The 18,473-nt window shown below is 39.9% G+C and overlaps 1 protein-coding gene across 4 annotated transcripts in view; it reads left to right on the top strand.

Moving 5' to 3' along the window:
• TPST1 (tyrosylprotein sulfotransferase 1) overlaps positions 1-17,754 on the top strand; it is a 66,876-nt gene extending 49,122 nt beyond the window's left edge. The window contains exons 4-6 of one of the 4 annotated variants that reach the window (XM_084880716.1): positions 12,485-12,535; positions 14,667-14,712; positions 17,274-17,754. In XM_084880716.1, coding sequence (XP_084736842.1) covers positions 12,485-12,535; positions 14,667-14,684 — 69 coding nt within the window. In that variant the 3' untranslated portion in view covers positions 14,685-14,712; positions 17,274-17,754. The other 3 variants (XM_084880715.1, XM_084880714.1, XM_084880717.1) reach the window with 3 other exon arrangements.
• The last annotated feature ends 719 nt before the right edge of the window (positions 17,755-18,473 follow it).

Below are 18,473 nucleotides of genomic sequence, written 5' to 3'. Positions count from 1 at the left end.
ATACCAAAATATATAGGATGCAAAAAAAAAAAAAGAGCCATATAAAAGGGAAATTTATCTCTAGAAAAAAATGAAAGATCTAAAATGTATCACCTTGAAGAACTGGGAAAAGAACAGAAAACTATACACAAGTGAACAGAAGAAAAGAAATATTAAAGATTAGAGCAGGAATTAATGAAGTAGAGAATAGAAAAAATAGAATCAACAAAACTAAAGTAGGTTATTTAGGATGGTAAGCAAAATCATTTGCTAGATTGCCTTTTATTATTATTATTATTATTATTATTATTATTATTTTAATAGGTAGCCTATTTCTTTTTTTCTTTTTTTAAAATATATTTTATTGATATTTTACAGAGAGGAGGAAGGAGAGAGATAGAGAGCTCGAAACGTCGATGAGAGAGAAACATTGACCAGCTGCCTCTTGCACACCCCCTACTGGGGATGTGCCCGCAACCAATGTACATGCCCTTGATGGGAATCGAACCTGGGACCTTTCAGTCCACAGACCAACACTCTACCACTGAGCCAAACCAGTTTGGGCTATTTTTATTATTTTTTTAAGCCTCACCCAAGGAGTGAAAATATTTTTCCCATTGATTTTTAGAGAGAGTCGAGGGAGGGATAGGAGGAGGACAGAGAGAGAGAGAGAAACATTGACTTGAAAGAGACACATCCATTGGTAGCCTCTGGTTTGCACCCCAGGATTGAACCTGCAATTGATGTACTTGCCCTTGACCTGCATCGAATCCACAACTCTTTGGTCTGAAGGCCAGCACTCCAACTACTGAGCCAAAGCAGCCAGGGCTAGATTACCTTTTAAAAGCCTGTGATGATGATTCCTGTTTCACTCATATTGGTTATCTTAATATGCTGTTTGTTTGTTTGTTTTTATCACTTTTGCCTGAGATTTATAAAGTTTTTTATGTTTTTAAAATAATCTTTTGGCTTTGTTGATTTTTATCTATATTATCTGTGTTTTCTACCTTGTTTCCTCTTTTTTTTTTTTTTTTTTTACTGTTTTGGGTTTAATATGCTACTCTTACTTAGATTCCAGGGATGGATGCTTAGATCATTGGTACCCACCATTATTTTGTTTTAAATATTCACGTAAGGTATAAAATTCCCTTTCACCAAGGCTGCATTAACATCTTAGATGTTTTTATATGTAATTTTTATTTATTTTTAGTTTAAAATATTTGATAATTTCCATTCTTATTTTTTATTTTTTTGGTCCCATGGACTATTTAGACATTTATTTCTTAATTTTCAAACATTTAGGAATGTTCTGGTTATCTTCTTGTAATTAATTTCTACCTTAATACCACTGTACCAGAGAATCTATTGCTATTTTTTTTTTTTTTTTTTAGAATTTTGAAATTTGTTAACACTTGCTAATAAATTGTTAAACAGTTGCTAAATTTATTAACTTTGGCCCAACAAATTGCTAATTTCAAAAATCTTTTTCATTTACTTTAAAGGAATATTTATTCTGTAGTTTTTTGCTTACAATTGGTATATAATGACATTAGGTCAAGGTGATTAACTATGTTATAATAATCTTCAATAACCTTACCAATTTTAAAATATATATATTGATTTCAGAGAAGAAGGGAGAGGGAGAGAGAGAAAAATATCAATGATGAGAGAGAATCATTGATTGACTACCTCCTGCACCTCTCTCACCCCCCAATGGGGATTAAGCCCGCAACCCAGGCATATGCCCTGTCCGGGAATTGAACTAGCAACCTCTTGATTCCTGGGTCAATGCTCAACCGCTAAGGTACACTGGCTGGGTCAAAATGGTTTTTGTTTTTTAAAAAATATATTTTATTGATTTTTTACAGAGAGGAAGGAAGAGGTATAGAGAGTTAGAAACATCGATGAGAGAGAAACATTCATCAGCTGCCTCCTGCACAACCCCCACTGGGGATGTGCCCGCAACCAAGGTACATACCCTTGACCGGAATTCAAGCTGGGACCCTTCAGTCTACAAGCCAACGCTTTATCCACTGAGCCAAACCAGTCAGGGCCAAAATGTTTTTGTTTGTTTTTTTAATAAAAAATATATATATTTTATTGATTTTCCACAGAGAGGAAGGGAGAGGGATAGAGAGCTAGAAATGTCGATGAGAGAGAAACATTGACCAGCTGTCTCCTGCACACCCCCTACTGGGGATGTGCCCGCAACCAATGTACATGCCCTTGACCGGAATCGAACCTGGGACCTTTCAGTCCGCAGATCGACGCTCTATCCACTGAGCCAAACCAGTTTCAGCCAAAATGTGTTTTTTTAAGTGAAGCAATAAAAGATTCCTTCTGTAAACACAGAAATAAATGGATACATTAATGGTGCATGTTCATTTTCTTTGTCCTGGTACCAGACTGGTATTTGGCCTGGACTGGAATGGATTCCTCATAATTTAGATTGAGAGATGACTCCTTTACATACTCATTGAGACCTGTAAGTCTGGATACAGGGCCTGCACATCAAAAAATGTTTTTATTGCTCTAGGAGGTTTGGCACAGTAGTTAGAGCGTGGGCCTACAGACTGAAAAGTTGCATGTTCGATTCCCAGTCAAGGGCACATACCTTGGTTGCAAGTTCCCCAGCCCTGGTAGGTGTGCATGCGGGAGGCAATCAATCCATGTCTCTCTCTCATAACAAGCTTTCTCTCTCTCTCTCTCTCTCTCTCTCTCTCTCTCTCTCTCTCTCTCTCTCTCTCTCTCTCTCTCTCTCTTTCTCTCTTTCTCTTTCTCTCTCTCTTCTCCTTACCCCCACTCCTACCCCATATACACACAGACCTCCCTCCCTACCACTGTCTCCAGAAATCAATGGAAAAAATATTCTTGAATGACAATTTAAAAAAGTCTTACTGTTGAGTGATTTAATTAAATTATTTGAAAAATTCATCTTGTCTGTTTGCATGTCAAAATTACGTATAACATTTTAACTTTAAATATTAAAGTTAATATAAACATATTAACTTAACAGAGAATCTCAAACTCTTATAACACAATGTCCAATTTTAAGTGCAATATTGTTGCTATAGTAAGGAAAGATAGTTGCCATTAACTAGAACTCAATGACCAGTAACCTCATAATCAATTAACTATTTTTTAAATATATTTTATTGATTTTCCACAGAGAGGAAGGGAGAGAGATAGAGAGCTAGAAACATTGATGAAGGAGAAACATCGACCAGCTGCCTCCTGCCCACTCCCCACCAGGGATGTGCCCACAACCAATGTACATGCCCCTGACCGGAATCGAACCCGGGACCTTTCAGCCCACAGACCGACGATCTATCCACCCAGCCAAACCCGTTTTGGCAATTAACTGTTTCTTAGTAGAATTTCTGTTTAACACAGTCACGACATTACTACTCTGCAAGAGCATTTTCTACTTTGTTTTATACTTTTTTTCAAATTGGGTTGAAAAAGATACAAATTTTAGAATTCTTAAAATTTTTTAAACATGCATTTCAATTTGTAGTACTTTTGAGCAGAAACTTGGAGTTGGAGTCTCTAGCCCTCTCTAGGAAATAATTATTTTATGGGGGGGGAAAAAGAGTGAGTCAGATGAAAAATGGTAACTCTTCCCTGATGGAGACCATTATGGAAGGATCTCACCCACTTAATTCTTTTTTCAGCCAACTGTCTGTTCGTTCCTGTGTCCAAGATACAAGAATAATGAATCCTCCGTCCCTCCCCTTACGAAGTCTGGTGAACATAGAGTGCAGTTAACTGTTTCTAGTTCACAGCTTCTACACGTGCCCAATTCAACTCACATTCCAGTCTATCTTATCCAACTTCACCCAAAAGCAACACACTGACACATTTCTTTTTTAAGAAAGCTTTGCTTCAGTTCACTACCATGCTCCTGAGTTGATTAATATTTTTCTTCTTAATATAGGAAATGTAACATTCACCCAGTTGTTTCTGGACAGCACAAGACTGTTGAACTCTCCAAGAACCCGAGTGGAGATTTGCAAAGCTGCCAAAATATTTTTAGACAAATGTGAATATGTAAACATACATGTTATCAGCTGTTTCATATTTGTGTTTAGAGATAATGAGTCTCTAGTGGGCCACAAGAGCCAAGTGGGATTGAAGATGTAAATTTCAACCTAGATTCCTTGCTGTGTTATCATATCCTGTGCTTTCTCTGCATGTGAAAGTATCAAGTCATAATTTCTTAAGGGGGGATGATTAATGCATTATTAAAAATAACGAATTACATTACAAAATAAATAGCAGCAAGCCAAGCATGGGCCATTGGTGAAAGTTTGTCATGAACTAAGAATTATGATTAATCCATTTTTGTGCAGTTGAGCACAATTGGAAAGAAGAAAGAAGGGAGGGAGGGAGGATTATATTATAGAGTTTACAGTGCATTTACAGAAAGAAGGAGTAGAAATAAGTTAGATTTGAGTTTATAGTGAACTTTGAATTCACAACCAGGCACTGTGAGACTAATCTTTTAACCTTTGGAATGATTCCTGAATACATAGCATAATCATTAGTACATGTTTCTGGAGATTGTTTAAAATTCTCTGCTTTTGGCCCTGACTGGTTTGGCTCAATGGATAGAGCGTTGACCTGAGGACTGAGGGGTTCCAGGTTCGATTCCGGTCAAGGGCATGTACCTTGGTTGTAGGAACATCCCCAGTAGGGGGTGTGCAGGAGGCAGCTGATCGATGTTTCTCTCTCATCAATGTTTCTTACTCTCCTTTCCTCTCTGTAAAAAAATCAGTAAAAATATATTTTAAAATTCTCTTATTTTGAAAAATGTTTTGAGTTAAATTAAGGATTGGCACTTACATCTTGCAGGCCAAATCTGGCCTGCCACCTGTTTTTGTAAATAAAGTTTTATTAGAATATATTCTGCTTATTTATTTACATTTTGGTAATATCTGCTTTTGTACTACAGAGCTGAGTAGCTGGAAAAGTGGCTGTAGGACCCACAAAGCCTAAAATATTAACTCTCTGGTCTTTTACAGAGTAGGCTGCCAACCCCTGAGTTTAATCTTAAATTTCAGCTCATTCACAGATTAAATAGTTCTAATACTCCAGTGAGCTTTGTAAAATTAATATATTTGTGGTGTTGAAAATGTTTTTTTATCTCCCTGATTTTTTCCCATATTTTTCATATTTATAGAAAAATCTGAAGAACATCTGCATACTTTTAACATGATTCATTAGTTGTTAAAATTTTGCCATCTTTGCTTCATCTCTTCATCTATCTCTCAGTGTGAACATGTATATTTTGCTGCTGCTGCCATCAAATCTTTTGAAACTTGTAAATATTATGCTTCATCAGCTTTTTGTTGTAGTTGATGAAGCATAATATCTACAACTTTCAAAAAGTTGTAAATATAAGGGCTATACAGATTTAATTTAATTCTTATGCTTCTGTTTGTAAACTGTAAAGATTTTAATTATAATGCATTAGTCATCTATTGCTTACATATGACAGACTAAATAATGCCCCCTAAAGATTGCCATGTCCTAATCTCTGGAATGTGCTACATTACATGGCAAAAGGGACTTTACAGATGTGATTAAGAGATTTAAAATGAAATTATCCAGTATTATCTGGGTGGGCCCAGTGTACTCACAAGGATCTTCATAAAAGCAAGGCACAAGTCTGGGTTGCAGGTTTGGTCCCCCGTTTGGGAGCGAACAGGAGGCAACCTTTCGATTTTTCTCTCTCCTCCTTTTCTCTCGCTCTCTCAAATTAATAAATATAAACATAAATATAAATATAGGGATAAATAAAAATATATCACGATGGCACTAATAAAAAATTGCTAAGTGAAAAAAGCCAATCTGAAAAGGCTGCTTACTGTATGATTCCTACTGTATGACATTCTAAAAAAGGTAAAACTATGGAGACAGTAAAAAGGTTGAGAGAAGGGGAGATGAGTAGGTGGTGGTGCACAGGAGAGATTCATGCTAGTGGAACTATTCTGTACTCTATGTAAAGGTGAGTACACAGAAAGTACAGAACAAATAGTGAACCCTAGTGCAAACTAGACTTTTATTAATCGCAGCACATTAGTCTCTATTTATTAATTGTAGCATATGGACCACAGTAATGCAGTTAATAATAGGGGAAACTGTAGAAGAGAGAAGGAAGTATATGGGGACTCTGTACTTTCTGCTCAATTTTTCCGTAAACCTAAAACTGCTCTAAAAATATTCTATTAATTCAAAACTGTCTGAGGCAATTATTAACCCCAGCTAAAATACACACAAGTTGTGTAAAAGAAGTAAATGTGTGATATTTATACTTTTACTTTATATAAATATTTATATTGTAATAATAATGAAAATATACAGAATGTGGCTTTAACAAAAAAGTGTTGTGTACTTACTTTTAATGCTTACCCAAAAATATGCTTATTAATTTTAGAGAGAAGGGGAGAGAGAGAAACATTAGTGTGAGAGAGAAACATCAGTCGCCTCCCATACGCACCACAACCCGGGATCCAACCTGAATCTGGGTATGAGCCCTGACTTGGAATTGAACACACAGACTTTTGGTTCCAACCTACGGAGCCACACTGGCCAGGGCTATTGTGTAATTTTTGAGAAGCTAGAGGAAAGGAAGTGATTCAGACCTGATATACTCATCCTATATAATCCTATATAATAAAAACCTAATATGCAAATTGTCCCCCCTACAGGAGTTCAACCAGGGGGCCCAGCCCAATCAGCCTTGATTGGGGTGGGCTGGACCCCACCCATGGTCAAAATTGTGCTCCGGGCCTGCAGTCCATTATAATAGGAAGTCTGTGTAACAGAAGTGAACATCCGTGCTCCTGTATGAAGATGTTTCCCCCACGTATGACCAAGCCCATCTCACCATGTCTCCTGCATCATCAGATTTTGCTCTCCAATAGGATCTTTCCCATCAATTAACAAATATGCCCTTCGTGGTTTTTAAAAATATATGTTTTATTGATTTTTTACAGAGAGGAAGAGAGAGGGTTAGAGAGTCAGAAACATAGATGAGAAAGAAACATCGATCAGCTGCCCTTAGTGATTTTTTAGCTTAATATGCACACATGCACACACAGACTTCTGTTTCTTTGCTGCCCTTTACATCAAAACTCAGCCTGGGAAAAACTGGGGAGGAATCCAAGATGGCTGCTCGGGTAGACACCTAGCCGCAGCCGCACGCAACAATTTCAATAAAATACAACTAAAATATAAAATGAACATTACCCAGAATTACAGGAAAGTCGACTGACTGGAAATTCTACAACGAGAAGCAAGGAGAAATCCAGAAGGAAGCGCGGAGGAGCTGGAAAAGCCCAAGGTACGGAGACACGCGGCACGCGCGGAGAGGACGGAGCCGGAGAGGAGGGAGGCCGAGTGCCTGGCTGGCGTTCCCTAGCGGGAAGGAGATAAAACTCCGACTGTGCTGGGCCCCCAACTGCTCTGAACCCCAGTTCTACGCCAGACCCCGGGGACCCAGGCTCATCCAGAGGGAGCTGGGCTGTAAGGCGGTACCCGGGGAAGAGGCGAAAGGAGGTCCCAGAAGCGCGCACACTGCGTGCGCGCAGAGAAGGGCCGGCCGGCTGTGCCGCGGGACTGCCCTGGCGGGAAGGAGACAGGCTCCAGACTGCTCTGAACGCCATCTCCAACTCCACTTCCAACTGAACTGAACCCCAGTTTCGGGCCCAGTGCGGGAGAGCCTACACTGTTTGGTAGCAGGCGAAAATCGAGGGCACCTTTCTCTCAGAGGTGCTTGCAACAAGTACTGAAGGACCCTGAGTCTCAGGAGTCGCATAGGGCGGGGCTGACGGAAGCCAAGGCTGTAGGCTCCACCCTGAAACCCCGCCCCATCAGAAAAGCTGCCTGCGAAAATGCCTAAACCAAATAGATCACAAACGAAAGAAATGGAGGACAAAAAGCGACTGGATATAGAGTTCAAAACCACACTTATAAGGTTTTTCAAGAGTCTCCTAGAAAAGGCCGATAAAATAAATGAGACCTATGAGGATATGAAAAGGGATCAACAAGAAATAAAGAATACATTGTCTGAAATAAAAAATATTATACAGAGTCCTAAAAACAGAATAGAAGATCGCAAGAATCAAGTCAAAGATTTGGAACATAAAGAGCCAGAAGACATTCCTCTGCAGAAGCTAGAAGGCAAGAGAATCCAGAAAATTGAAGATAATGTAAGAAACCTCTGGGACAACTTCAAACGATCCAACATCAGAATCATGGGGGTCCCAGAAGATGAGAGAGAGCAAGATATCGAAAACATACTGAAAGAAATAGTGACAGAAAACTTCCCCCACCTGGGGAAAGAATTGGACTTACAAGTCCAGGAAGCACACAGAACTCCAAATAAGAGGAATCCAAAGAGGACCACACCAAGACAAATCATAATTAAGATTCCAAGAGCAAAGGACAAAGAGAGAATATTAAAAGCAGCAAGAGCTAAGCAGGTGGTTACCTATAAAGGAGCTCCTATACGATTGTCTGCTGATTTCTCAACAGAAACCATGCAGGCCAGACGGGAATGGCAAGAAATATTCAAGGTGATGAATAGCAAGAACCTACAGCCAAAAATACTCTACCCAGCAAAGCTATCACTCAGAATCGAAGGTCAGATAAAGAGCTTCACTAATAAAAAAAAGCTAAAGGAGTTCATCACCACCAAACCAGAATTATATGAATTGCTGAAGGGGGTTCTTTCAGAAGAGAAAGTAAATAAAGATAAAAATTATGAACAACAAATACGTAACTATCAACAAGTGAATCTAAAAACCAAGGAAATTTAAAAAAAAAATCTGATGAACAATATTAACTGTTGAATATAATAGAATCAGAGGTATGGAAGGGGAGTGAACTAATGATTCTTGGGGAAAAGGGGACAGGGGAATGTGGGAAGAGACTGAACATAAACTGTGCACCTATGGATGAGGACAATGGGGGTTGGGGAAAGGGCAGAGGGTGGGGTGGGAAGGGGGGGGAAAGGAACACTTGTAATAATATGAACAATAAAAATTTATTTAAAAATAAATAAATAAATAAATAAATTTAAAAAAAAAAAAAAAAAAAACTCAGCCTGGCCAGCTTGGCTCAGTGGTTGAGTATCGACTTTTGAACCAGGGGATCACAGTTCAGTTCCCGATCAGGGCACATGCCTAGGCTGTGGGCTAATCCCCAGTAGGGAGCGTGAAGGAGGCAGTCAATCAGTGATTCTCTCTCGTCACTGATGTTTCTATCCCTCTCTCCCTCTCCTTTCCTCTCTGAAATCAATAAAAATAAAAGAAGAATAAGACTTGAGGGGAAAATTCTTAGTGTTCTCCTTTAAAAAAAACACACAAAAAAACCCTCACGTTTTCTTTACTCTGTCTCCAATTCCTTCTCCTTTATTCTGCCTTACATTTAGAATTTCATAACTACCAGTCTACTTAATTTACATTGTCAAGGTCACACTGACCTTCATGTTATTAAATCCAATGGTCTTTTTTTTACCTCGCAGTATCTTGTGATACAATTGATTACTCCCTCCTTTTTTCTTATGAGTTAGTTTTTGTGTTTTTTTAATGTTTTAATTGATTTCAGAAAGAAAGGGAGAGGGAGATAGAAACATTAATAATGAGAGAGAATCATTTAACAGCTGCCTCCTACAGAGCCCCTACTAGGGATTAAGCCCTCAACCCCAGGCATGTGCCCTTGACAGAATCGAACCTGGGACCCTTCAGCCCACAGGCCAGCACTCTATCCACTGAGCTAAACCAGCTAGGCCAGAGGTCAGCAAACTCATTAGTCAACAGAGCCAAATATCAACAGTACAATGATTGAAATTTCTTTTGAAAGCCAAATTTTTTAAACTTAAACTTTTTCTAATGCCACTTCTTCAAAATAGACTCGCCCAGGCTGTGGTATTTTGTGGAAGAGTCACACTCAAGGGGTCAAAGAGCCACATGTGACTCGAGAGCCACAGTTTACTGACCACGGGGCTAGGCAATTACTCTCTCCTTGATATGTTTTCTTCACTTGGCTTCTAGGAGACGACTTAAAATATATTTTTTTCTTATGTCATTGGTAGCTTATTAGTCATCTTTGCTGGTTCTTCATCTCCCTGACTTTTAAATGTTAGAATGTCCCCCATATCTCAGTCTTAAGTCCTCTGCTCTGCTCTTCTCTATCTTCCTTGAGCCCCCCTGAGTTATCTCAGCAGGTATTGAGGTTTCACCTAGCATCTCTAAGTTAATAATTCTCAAATTTATATATCCCAGCGCAGACCTCTTCCATGAACTCCAGAATTGTATATCCAACTACTTGATATTTTCATTCATTGGCTAATAGACTTCTCAAACTTAGCATATCCAAAACTGAACTAATGATCTTCCAAAAACCTACGAAACACAGAACCTCTCCTAACTGAGTTGATGGCAGCTGTATATTTCCAATTGGTAGTTGCTTAGGCCAAAAACCTTGGAGTCATCTTTGACTCTCCTCTGCTCTGTCATATCCCATATCCAATCTGTTAGGAAGTCTGCATGTAATTAGAAAAACAAATTCACAAAGCTACCACTCCTCACCACCTCCACTGCCACCTTCCTTGCCATCCTTTCTCCTCTGGATTACTGCTGTAGCCTCCGTACTTCAATCTAAACAGAGCAACGGAGGTCTGAGGATGGTGCTTCGTAGCTTCCCATTTCCCTGCATTGGACAAATTACTTAATTCCTCTGTGCCTTTCTCTCTAAAAAGATAATGCCTCCCTCCAGAGATTGTGGGTTCCATGAGATAGTATATATGAAGCCCTTACTTAACACTAACCTGGTGCAGAGAAAGTAGTACAGTTTAGCTGCTGTTCTTTTCATTTTTTTCCCCAGTGTACCCTCCAAATCAAACGCCTACTTTTGTCTTCCTGTTGCTTCTTCAGTGCTTGAGGTGGGGGTGGTTCTGTAGGGAGGTGTGGACTCTGAGTACCTAACTCATCCCTGTCAGACAAAATCCTCCGTCCTTAGTGCCAGGGAGTAGTGTGTCCAGAACTCTGTTCCTTGTTGCCAAAGGAAATTCCATTCCTAGCTTTGCTGTTTTTGTAAGCAGTGCAGGACTTGGTTTCTTGCACTAAATAGATTACTTTGTCAGTCTAAAGTGTTCTTTTTGTCAGTACCAAAACTTTACTGTCTTAATTATATATCTATACTGGAGGCCTGGTGCACGAAATTAGTGCAAGGGACTCTGCCCTCCAAGCCCCGGCTTTGTCCTGAAGGTTGTTTGGCTGTCCAGTCTAATTAGCATAATATGCTTTTATTATTATAGATAATATAGCTTAATTATAGCTATATAATAATGTCTTAATATCTGGTAGAATAAGCCCCTCCTATTTTGTTCTTTTTAAGATTAGTTTGAGTAGTTTTGGTCTTATGCATTTTCATATAACTTCTACAATCAGCTTCAAATTACCCCTTCCCCAGCCCCTGAAAATAGTATGTCTCTCTATTTTATTTGGTCTTGTCTTATATGTATTTTATTAGATTTATTCTCAGGTATTTGGTGTGGGGTTTTTTAATATTAGTATAAGTGGTATTATTTTTAATAAAGTGGTATTATTTTTAATAAAGTATTTCCTAATCACTGGCATTAGAAACATAATTTTACATTTAGAAAAAAGAAAATTTTTAGTTATAAGATTGCCCTGGTCAAGTGGTTTAGCTGGTTGGAGCATCGTCCCATGGGACAAAAGGGTCTCAGGTTTAATGCCCAGTTAGAGCATATACCTGGGTTGTGGGTTCAATCCCTGGTCAGAGCATGTATGGGAGGCAACTGATTGATGCTTCTTTCTCACATTGATGTCTCTCTCTCCCCCTTCCTCTCTCTCCAAAAAGCAATAAGCATTATCCTTGGGTGAGGATTAAAATCAATCAATCAATCAATCAGTCAATCACATCTTAATGTAATGTGACTAGTTTGGGATTTAAAAAAATTAATAGTTGTCATAAGATTTTATGAGGTTAAAAGTATTTATCATTTTAATAATCATCTAATATTTAAATTATTATGGGAACCTTAGGTATACATTAAGAAAGATCAGATCAAATCCAGGGTTTTAAGGTTGGAGATTTCAAAAGGAAATCAGGTGGAGCCTATTCCTAGATTGTGGGAATTCTGTGTTGGTTGCTTGAGAGAGATGCACTAGGGCTTGTTTCTCTCTCAGCTAAAATGATTAGAACTTGGGATGCTGGGATGTTGTTTTTCCTTCTTCCGATACTCTGAGCCCTCTCCCAGCCAGCCCACTTTTGGAAGCACTGGGGCAAATGTGGAGCAGGGGAGATCACAGTGAATGGGTTTCACTCAGTCCTTTTTCCCTGGCTGCTCTTGAACTGGCCGGCTTCCCTCCAGTTTTAAAATTCACAAGAATGAAGCAGTAATCCCACCCACCATCAGGTACTGCAAGCTCAGAAGTGACGATGACAGTACCTGTTTGCTTTCTTTTTCCAGGTCTATAAAGGAGAATTTCAGTTACCTGAATTTCTTAAAGAAAAACCTCAGGTATGGTATCTGTTTTCTCCTTTTGATGTGTAATAGCTAGACTCTGGTATGGAAGCGATCTTTTTAAAGATAATATGTGCTTGTAGTAGAAAGATTGGCCTCTGGTAATTGTTGGTTTTAATAATTTAATGCGTAAGGAATTCAGTCAATATTTTAATTAACTATATAGGGTGTCAGATGGGTACTTAGACTTATTGGGGTGATCACTTTGTAAATTATATAAATGCCTAATCACTATATTATACACCTGACACTAATATAATATTGTATATCAACTATAATTTGAAACATTTAAAAAATTTTAAATCTTCTCAAGGAACTCCTGATCTATATATATATATACATACAAACTGTGATAGACTTTTGCATATAAGAGGTTGCAGGCTTTGAGCCTGGGCAGGGCATGAATTCCCAGAAACCTGGGTGAATTCATGAAGAAGCTGTCACTCACTCACAGGCTATGGCATTTGGAGCCAGAGAATAAGCCAAGATTCAGAATCTTAAAGGAATGTCAAATTCTAAGGCTGTTTTGCATAATAAGTCTGAAGGGGTCAAGAAAGGGTATTTAAGACTAAAACTAAAGAAACACCCTTGCTTCACAGCATACACAAAAATCATTTCTAGGTGGGTTATAGACCTAAATGTGAAAGGCAAAATGATAAAGTTTTTAGGAGACAAAAGAAGAAAATATCTTTATGACCTCAAGAAGGAAGGATTTTTAAATACTGTGGAAAAACTGAGGATTTTTAAAAACAGTGTATTCTATACAATGGAATATTATGCTGCTGTAAAAAAGAAGGAATTCCTACCATTTGCAACAGCCTGGATGGAACTGGAGAGCTAATGCTAAGCGAAATAAGCCAGTCAGAGAAATATAAATATCACATGATCTCACTCATTTGTGGAATATAATGAACAACATAAAGTGATGAACAAAAATAGATCCAGAGACAGAGAAGCATCTATCAGACCATCAAACCTCAGAGGGAAGGTATTGGAGGGCGGGGGTAAAGGGGAGAGATCAACCAAAGGATTTGTATGCATGCATATAAGCTTAACGGGGGTGGAGAGCATGAATGGGGGAATAAGGACACATATGAAATACCTTAATTAATAAAGAAAAAAAAGGGGGGGGGGAAGGATTTCTTAAATCATTGAAAATACTAATCATTAATTTTAAAATGGATTAGTTGAACTACATTAAAATTGAGAATGTTTACTTATCAGAGAGCATGATAGCTGGAGTAAAAAAGTAAGTGGGAGAAAATATTTGAAACAAATGTCTTATCTGTGGAATATAGAAAATTTCTACAAATCAATAAGAAAGATATTTTTTAAATTGGGCAAAAGGTGTATCCAGCGCTTCAATCCCCTTTTCCTGGTAGTTTCATTTACTGCATCCCACACGTACTTAGAAAGGGCCTACAAAAGACTCTGGTTAACTTCTAATAAATGAACACTGAAGCCCACTGAGCCCTCACCCTTGAACTCAGCTAGAATGGCTCGCAGTACTCAGGGAGGCTTTGTACTTGTGGTTACAGTTTTGTATTTATAAAGGATACAGTCAGGACCAGCCACCTGAAGAGACACAGGACAGAGTCTGGGAGGGTCTCGGACAGTTTCTGCGCCCATTCCCCTTGGAATCGGGGTACTTCTTCCTCCCACACATCCGAGTGTTCGCCAGCCAGGAAGCTCCGCTGAACTCTGGCATCTTGGGTTCTAATTATAGAGGCACGATTGATTGGATCATTGGCCATGTGATTGAGCTCAATCCCCAGTCAATGTACCCTATCCAGAGGTTGGGCTGGCTGAAAGCCCCCGCCCTCAACATACAGGGCTGCTGTTTCTGGTGAGCAGCCCCATCCCGAGTCATCTCACCTCTGAGAGTAAACTCAGGTGTGACCTAAGGGGCTCGTTTCGCAGGAATTCCAAGGAGTTAGTCTCTCCATCAAGAACCAGGGACAAAGGCCAGTGTAATTATTTATTATACGGCAGTAGCAGGCTGAGTTCAGTAGAAAGTCTAATCAGAGCCTGCAAGCTACACCGGATATTTTGACCAGAGCTGTCATTTCTCATGCCGACCAACTTTGAGGACTTTAAAACAGCTTTTGCTCTTTTTTTTTTTTGACAGGCTGAGCAAGTGGAGTAGCAGAGCCAGGAGCCTCTTACATCCTAAGGTGAGGTTTGGGGGACATGCTGGTCTGTGGGTTCCCTGCTTAGGCTCTTGTAGGCGGGCAGGGTGGCCAGGGTGGAGAGCACAGCTCTGGAGTCGGTTGGCCTGGGTTGGAATCTTGGATCTTTGTGACACTGAGCAAATTACTCAACTTCTCTGTTTCTTAGTTCCTCGTCTGTAAAAGGACAATATTAACAAGGGAGTGGTAGCAAGAATTAACCATAATAATGTCTGCAAAAAGCCTGGTACAGAGTAAGCAAAATAATGGTGTTAGTTATTTTCAATATGATAAAGAATAAGTTATTTTCACCAAAACTGGTTTGGCTCAGTGGATAGAGTGTCAGCCTGGGGACTGAAAGGTCCCAGGTTCAATTCTGGTCAAGGGCATGTACCTTGGTTGCGGGCACATCTCCCCAGTAGGGGGTGTGCAAGAGGCAGCTGATCGATGATTCTCTCTCATCGATGTTTCTAACTCTCTATCCCTTTCTCTTCCTCTCTGTAAAAACAATATATATATATTTTAAAAGTCAATTTTTTTTTTAAAAAAGAATAAGATATTTTAGCTGAAAGAAACTGGAGAACATCACCCTCAGCCATCTGTTTGCTGGTAAGGCAACTGATCCTAGAGAGTGTAGGTGATTTGTCAAGGTCACATCTCAGGTCGGAGAACCCAGGGCTGAAGAACACCAGTCCCTCCACCCTGCTTTCTCTGTGTGCTGACATGCACATAGTTCTGTACTAACATTTGGGAGGGTTATTTGATTTGTTCTTCAAGTCTGCCTTTACTGATTTTAATGTATTGTGAGTCTTACCTTTGTCACTTGCATTGTCTCACAGTAGCTAAGAATTTGAGTTTGGGCTAGGCCAGCCATGCCCTATAAGCCCCCTTTGTATATGAGTAATCACCAGGTGTGTGTCCGGGGACACCAGCCACTTAGTGGCAAAGCTGGATTCTGGACCCACACCCCCTGATGGAGCCACTCAGAGCTTACCCCCCTCTCCCATACTCGCTGAAGATCCTATTTTACTCCGAATGATGTGGTAATGCCTTCGATCATTTGGAACTTGAAAAGCTTTTTGAAAATTTGATTTTTGCTTTCTGTTTTATTTTTATTTTATACAATAGCCATGTATTGAGTACATACCAAGCATAAAATGCTAAGCATTTTATATGTAGTATATAAATGGTATATATTATATGGTATCCTATATAATAAAAGCCTAATATGATAAGTGTCCAACCATTCATTCCACCATTTGACCAGTTGCTATGATGCGCACTGACCACCAGGGGGAAGACACTCCGACAGGTAGGTTAGCTTGCTGCTGGGGTCCAGCCTATCGGGACTGGGCCAGACAGGTTGGACATGCCCTGAGCAAATCCATGCACCGGGCCTCTAGTATAATATATAATATGTGAAACAACATCTATGATAAATATATGTATGTATTTGAATGAGTTCATTCAAGCATCCAGGCATTCTGGCAAGTAGGTAGTACTATTCCTGTTGTACTGATGAGAAAATTGAGATTGAATAATTTGAATAGGAGATTTGTATGACTTGCAGTGTGTTTGTGGATTATAGTTAGTATAAGCACATGAATACTGCTATGCCATGTCAAAATCACGATGACAATGAGCTAATAACATGAATAGGTTTTAGGATTTACGTTTGTCCTTTTGCTAAGTAGCAAATGCTAAATGTTAGACTTATATCTATGGGTATGCATATCCAACAGTTGTTATCAGGCCTTGGATAATTTTGTTTATCCAAAATACTTTCAAAATTTATAAATCCCCTCCCCAACACACACACACACACACACACACACACACACACACACACACACACCATATATGGCTTTATTTATTGACTGCTGTTTTACAAGGCACATCCAGACAAACTTCTCTAGTAACAAAGTACAGACATGATCCCTGAAAGTATAGTGTTTGTTTTACGACATAATGCCATGTCAAGTGGACTCTAGCATTTCATTCTTGTTTGCCAACCGAGGCCTGTAGGTGCCCACCTGCATTGAGGGAAGGACTCCGGAGAAGCTAGGAAGACAACAGAGCAGCTCAGGACCGATACCAGTCTGTCTTCTTGTCTTTTGGATCCTTTGTCATTTGATGACAGTTGCTGTGTTATCTAAACCTTCCTTAGCATCCACTTTCTCAAAAGAAGAGTCAGCATGTTGGACCTCTGGACATTTGACGGCCTACCAGTGTCCCCGCAGTAGCTTCAGTTGCTATGCCAGTTGCAGTCTCTTAGAAATGGGCAGGAGCAGCCCTTGTTTTGCCTGCCATCTGCCTGTTTTGCACATTGGAGCAGTTTTGCACATCTCCATTCAATCCAGACGGAGGGAGAGCGTGCCTCTCCCATGGTCCTGAGGTTAGCTGTTCTCGGAATTGTTGATCCTCCTGCCCATCTACCTGGCTCATGGCAGGCCCACAGCTGGGAAGGAGGCCACGTGGTGCAAGGGAAGAAGGAACTGGGACTCCACGCCCGCCGTAACCGAATTCCTTTTGTTTGCCCTAGGGAAGACTTCTGCCTTTTCACCTAGGACTGGCCGTCACCTGCTGAGACCCGGGAGTGTACGTTCCATGGCCCGCATCTCCTGTCCGTTCGTCAGACTCCTCCACTGAGAGGGTGGGACGAAGAACACACCCGGGCCTTCCTGAGCGATGTGTGTCTGAGCACCGCGCTCTTGATTCTATCGCATGCACACCCCAGCGGATTAGGAGCCCAGAGGGACGTGCGCTTTCTGTTAAAACTGCTCTGGTCCTTATCCTTTCTAACCAGGTTCCAAACTCTGTGTTAAAGGAGAGGTTTAAAATTGGCATTCTGTACATAAAAAATTGTTCAGTGTCTCTTGGTTTTGTAGAATAATTGTATCTGTTTAAACGTATTGATGTGGATAATACTAAATATCTTAATTATTTAAATTGTATTGTTTCTGAGAAGATGAGGGATTACTGTATACATTTACAATGTAATGACTTTTGTATTTTATTTTTCAAAATAAAAGCTTTAAGTGTGAAGCATTCTGGCAGTTTACATATTTTCATTACAAGGTCTTTGATTCAACTTAAAGTGAATACTTCTGCCAGGCCAATTCATTGTTCAGCACCTTCAACAAAATATTTCTTGAATTGATCCCCTTCCCTTCAACTCCACTGCCCCACCCTCATCTATCACCATCTATTACCTAGGCCAGTGGTCGGCAAACTCATTAGTCAACAGAGCCAAATATCAACGGTACAGCGATTGAAATTTCTTTTGAGAGCCAAATTTTTTAAATTTAAACTTCTAACGCCACTTCTTCAAAATAGACTCACCCAGGCCGTGGTATTTTGTGGAAGAGCCACACTCAAGGGGCCAAAGAGCCACATGTGGCTCATGAGCCGCAGTTTGCCGTCCACGGACCAAGGCTATTGCAGGATACAGCCTCCTAATCAACACCTTATCCCTCCTCTTGCCCTCTCAAATTCTGTTCAGCACTAGATAGAGTAAGAATTTTAAAATGTACATCTGGCCCTAGATGGTTTGGCTCAATAGATAGAGCATTGGCCTGTGGCCCAGGGACCGGGGTTCAATTCCAGTCAGGGGCGCATACCTTGGTTGTAGGCTGCTACCCGGCCCAGGCCCTGGTTGGGGCTCGTGCAGGTGGGAATCATTGAATATGTTTCTCTCACATTGATGTTTCTCTCTTTCCCTCTCTCTTCCACTCACCCTAAAAATCAAGGGAAAAATATCCTCAGGT

This window comes from Pipistrellus hanaki (assembly GCF_964339955.1).
Source record: "Pipistrellus hanaki genome assembly, chromosome: 4".
NCBI lineage: Eukaryota > Metazoa > Chordata > Mammalia > Chiroptera > Vespertilionidae > Pipistrellus > Pipistrellus hanaki.
The sequence above is the reverse complement of the archived record's forward strand: the minus strand, read 5'-3'. Positions and strand labels throughout refer to the sequence as shown.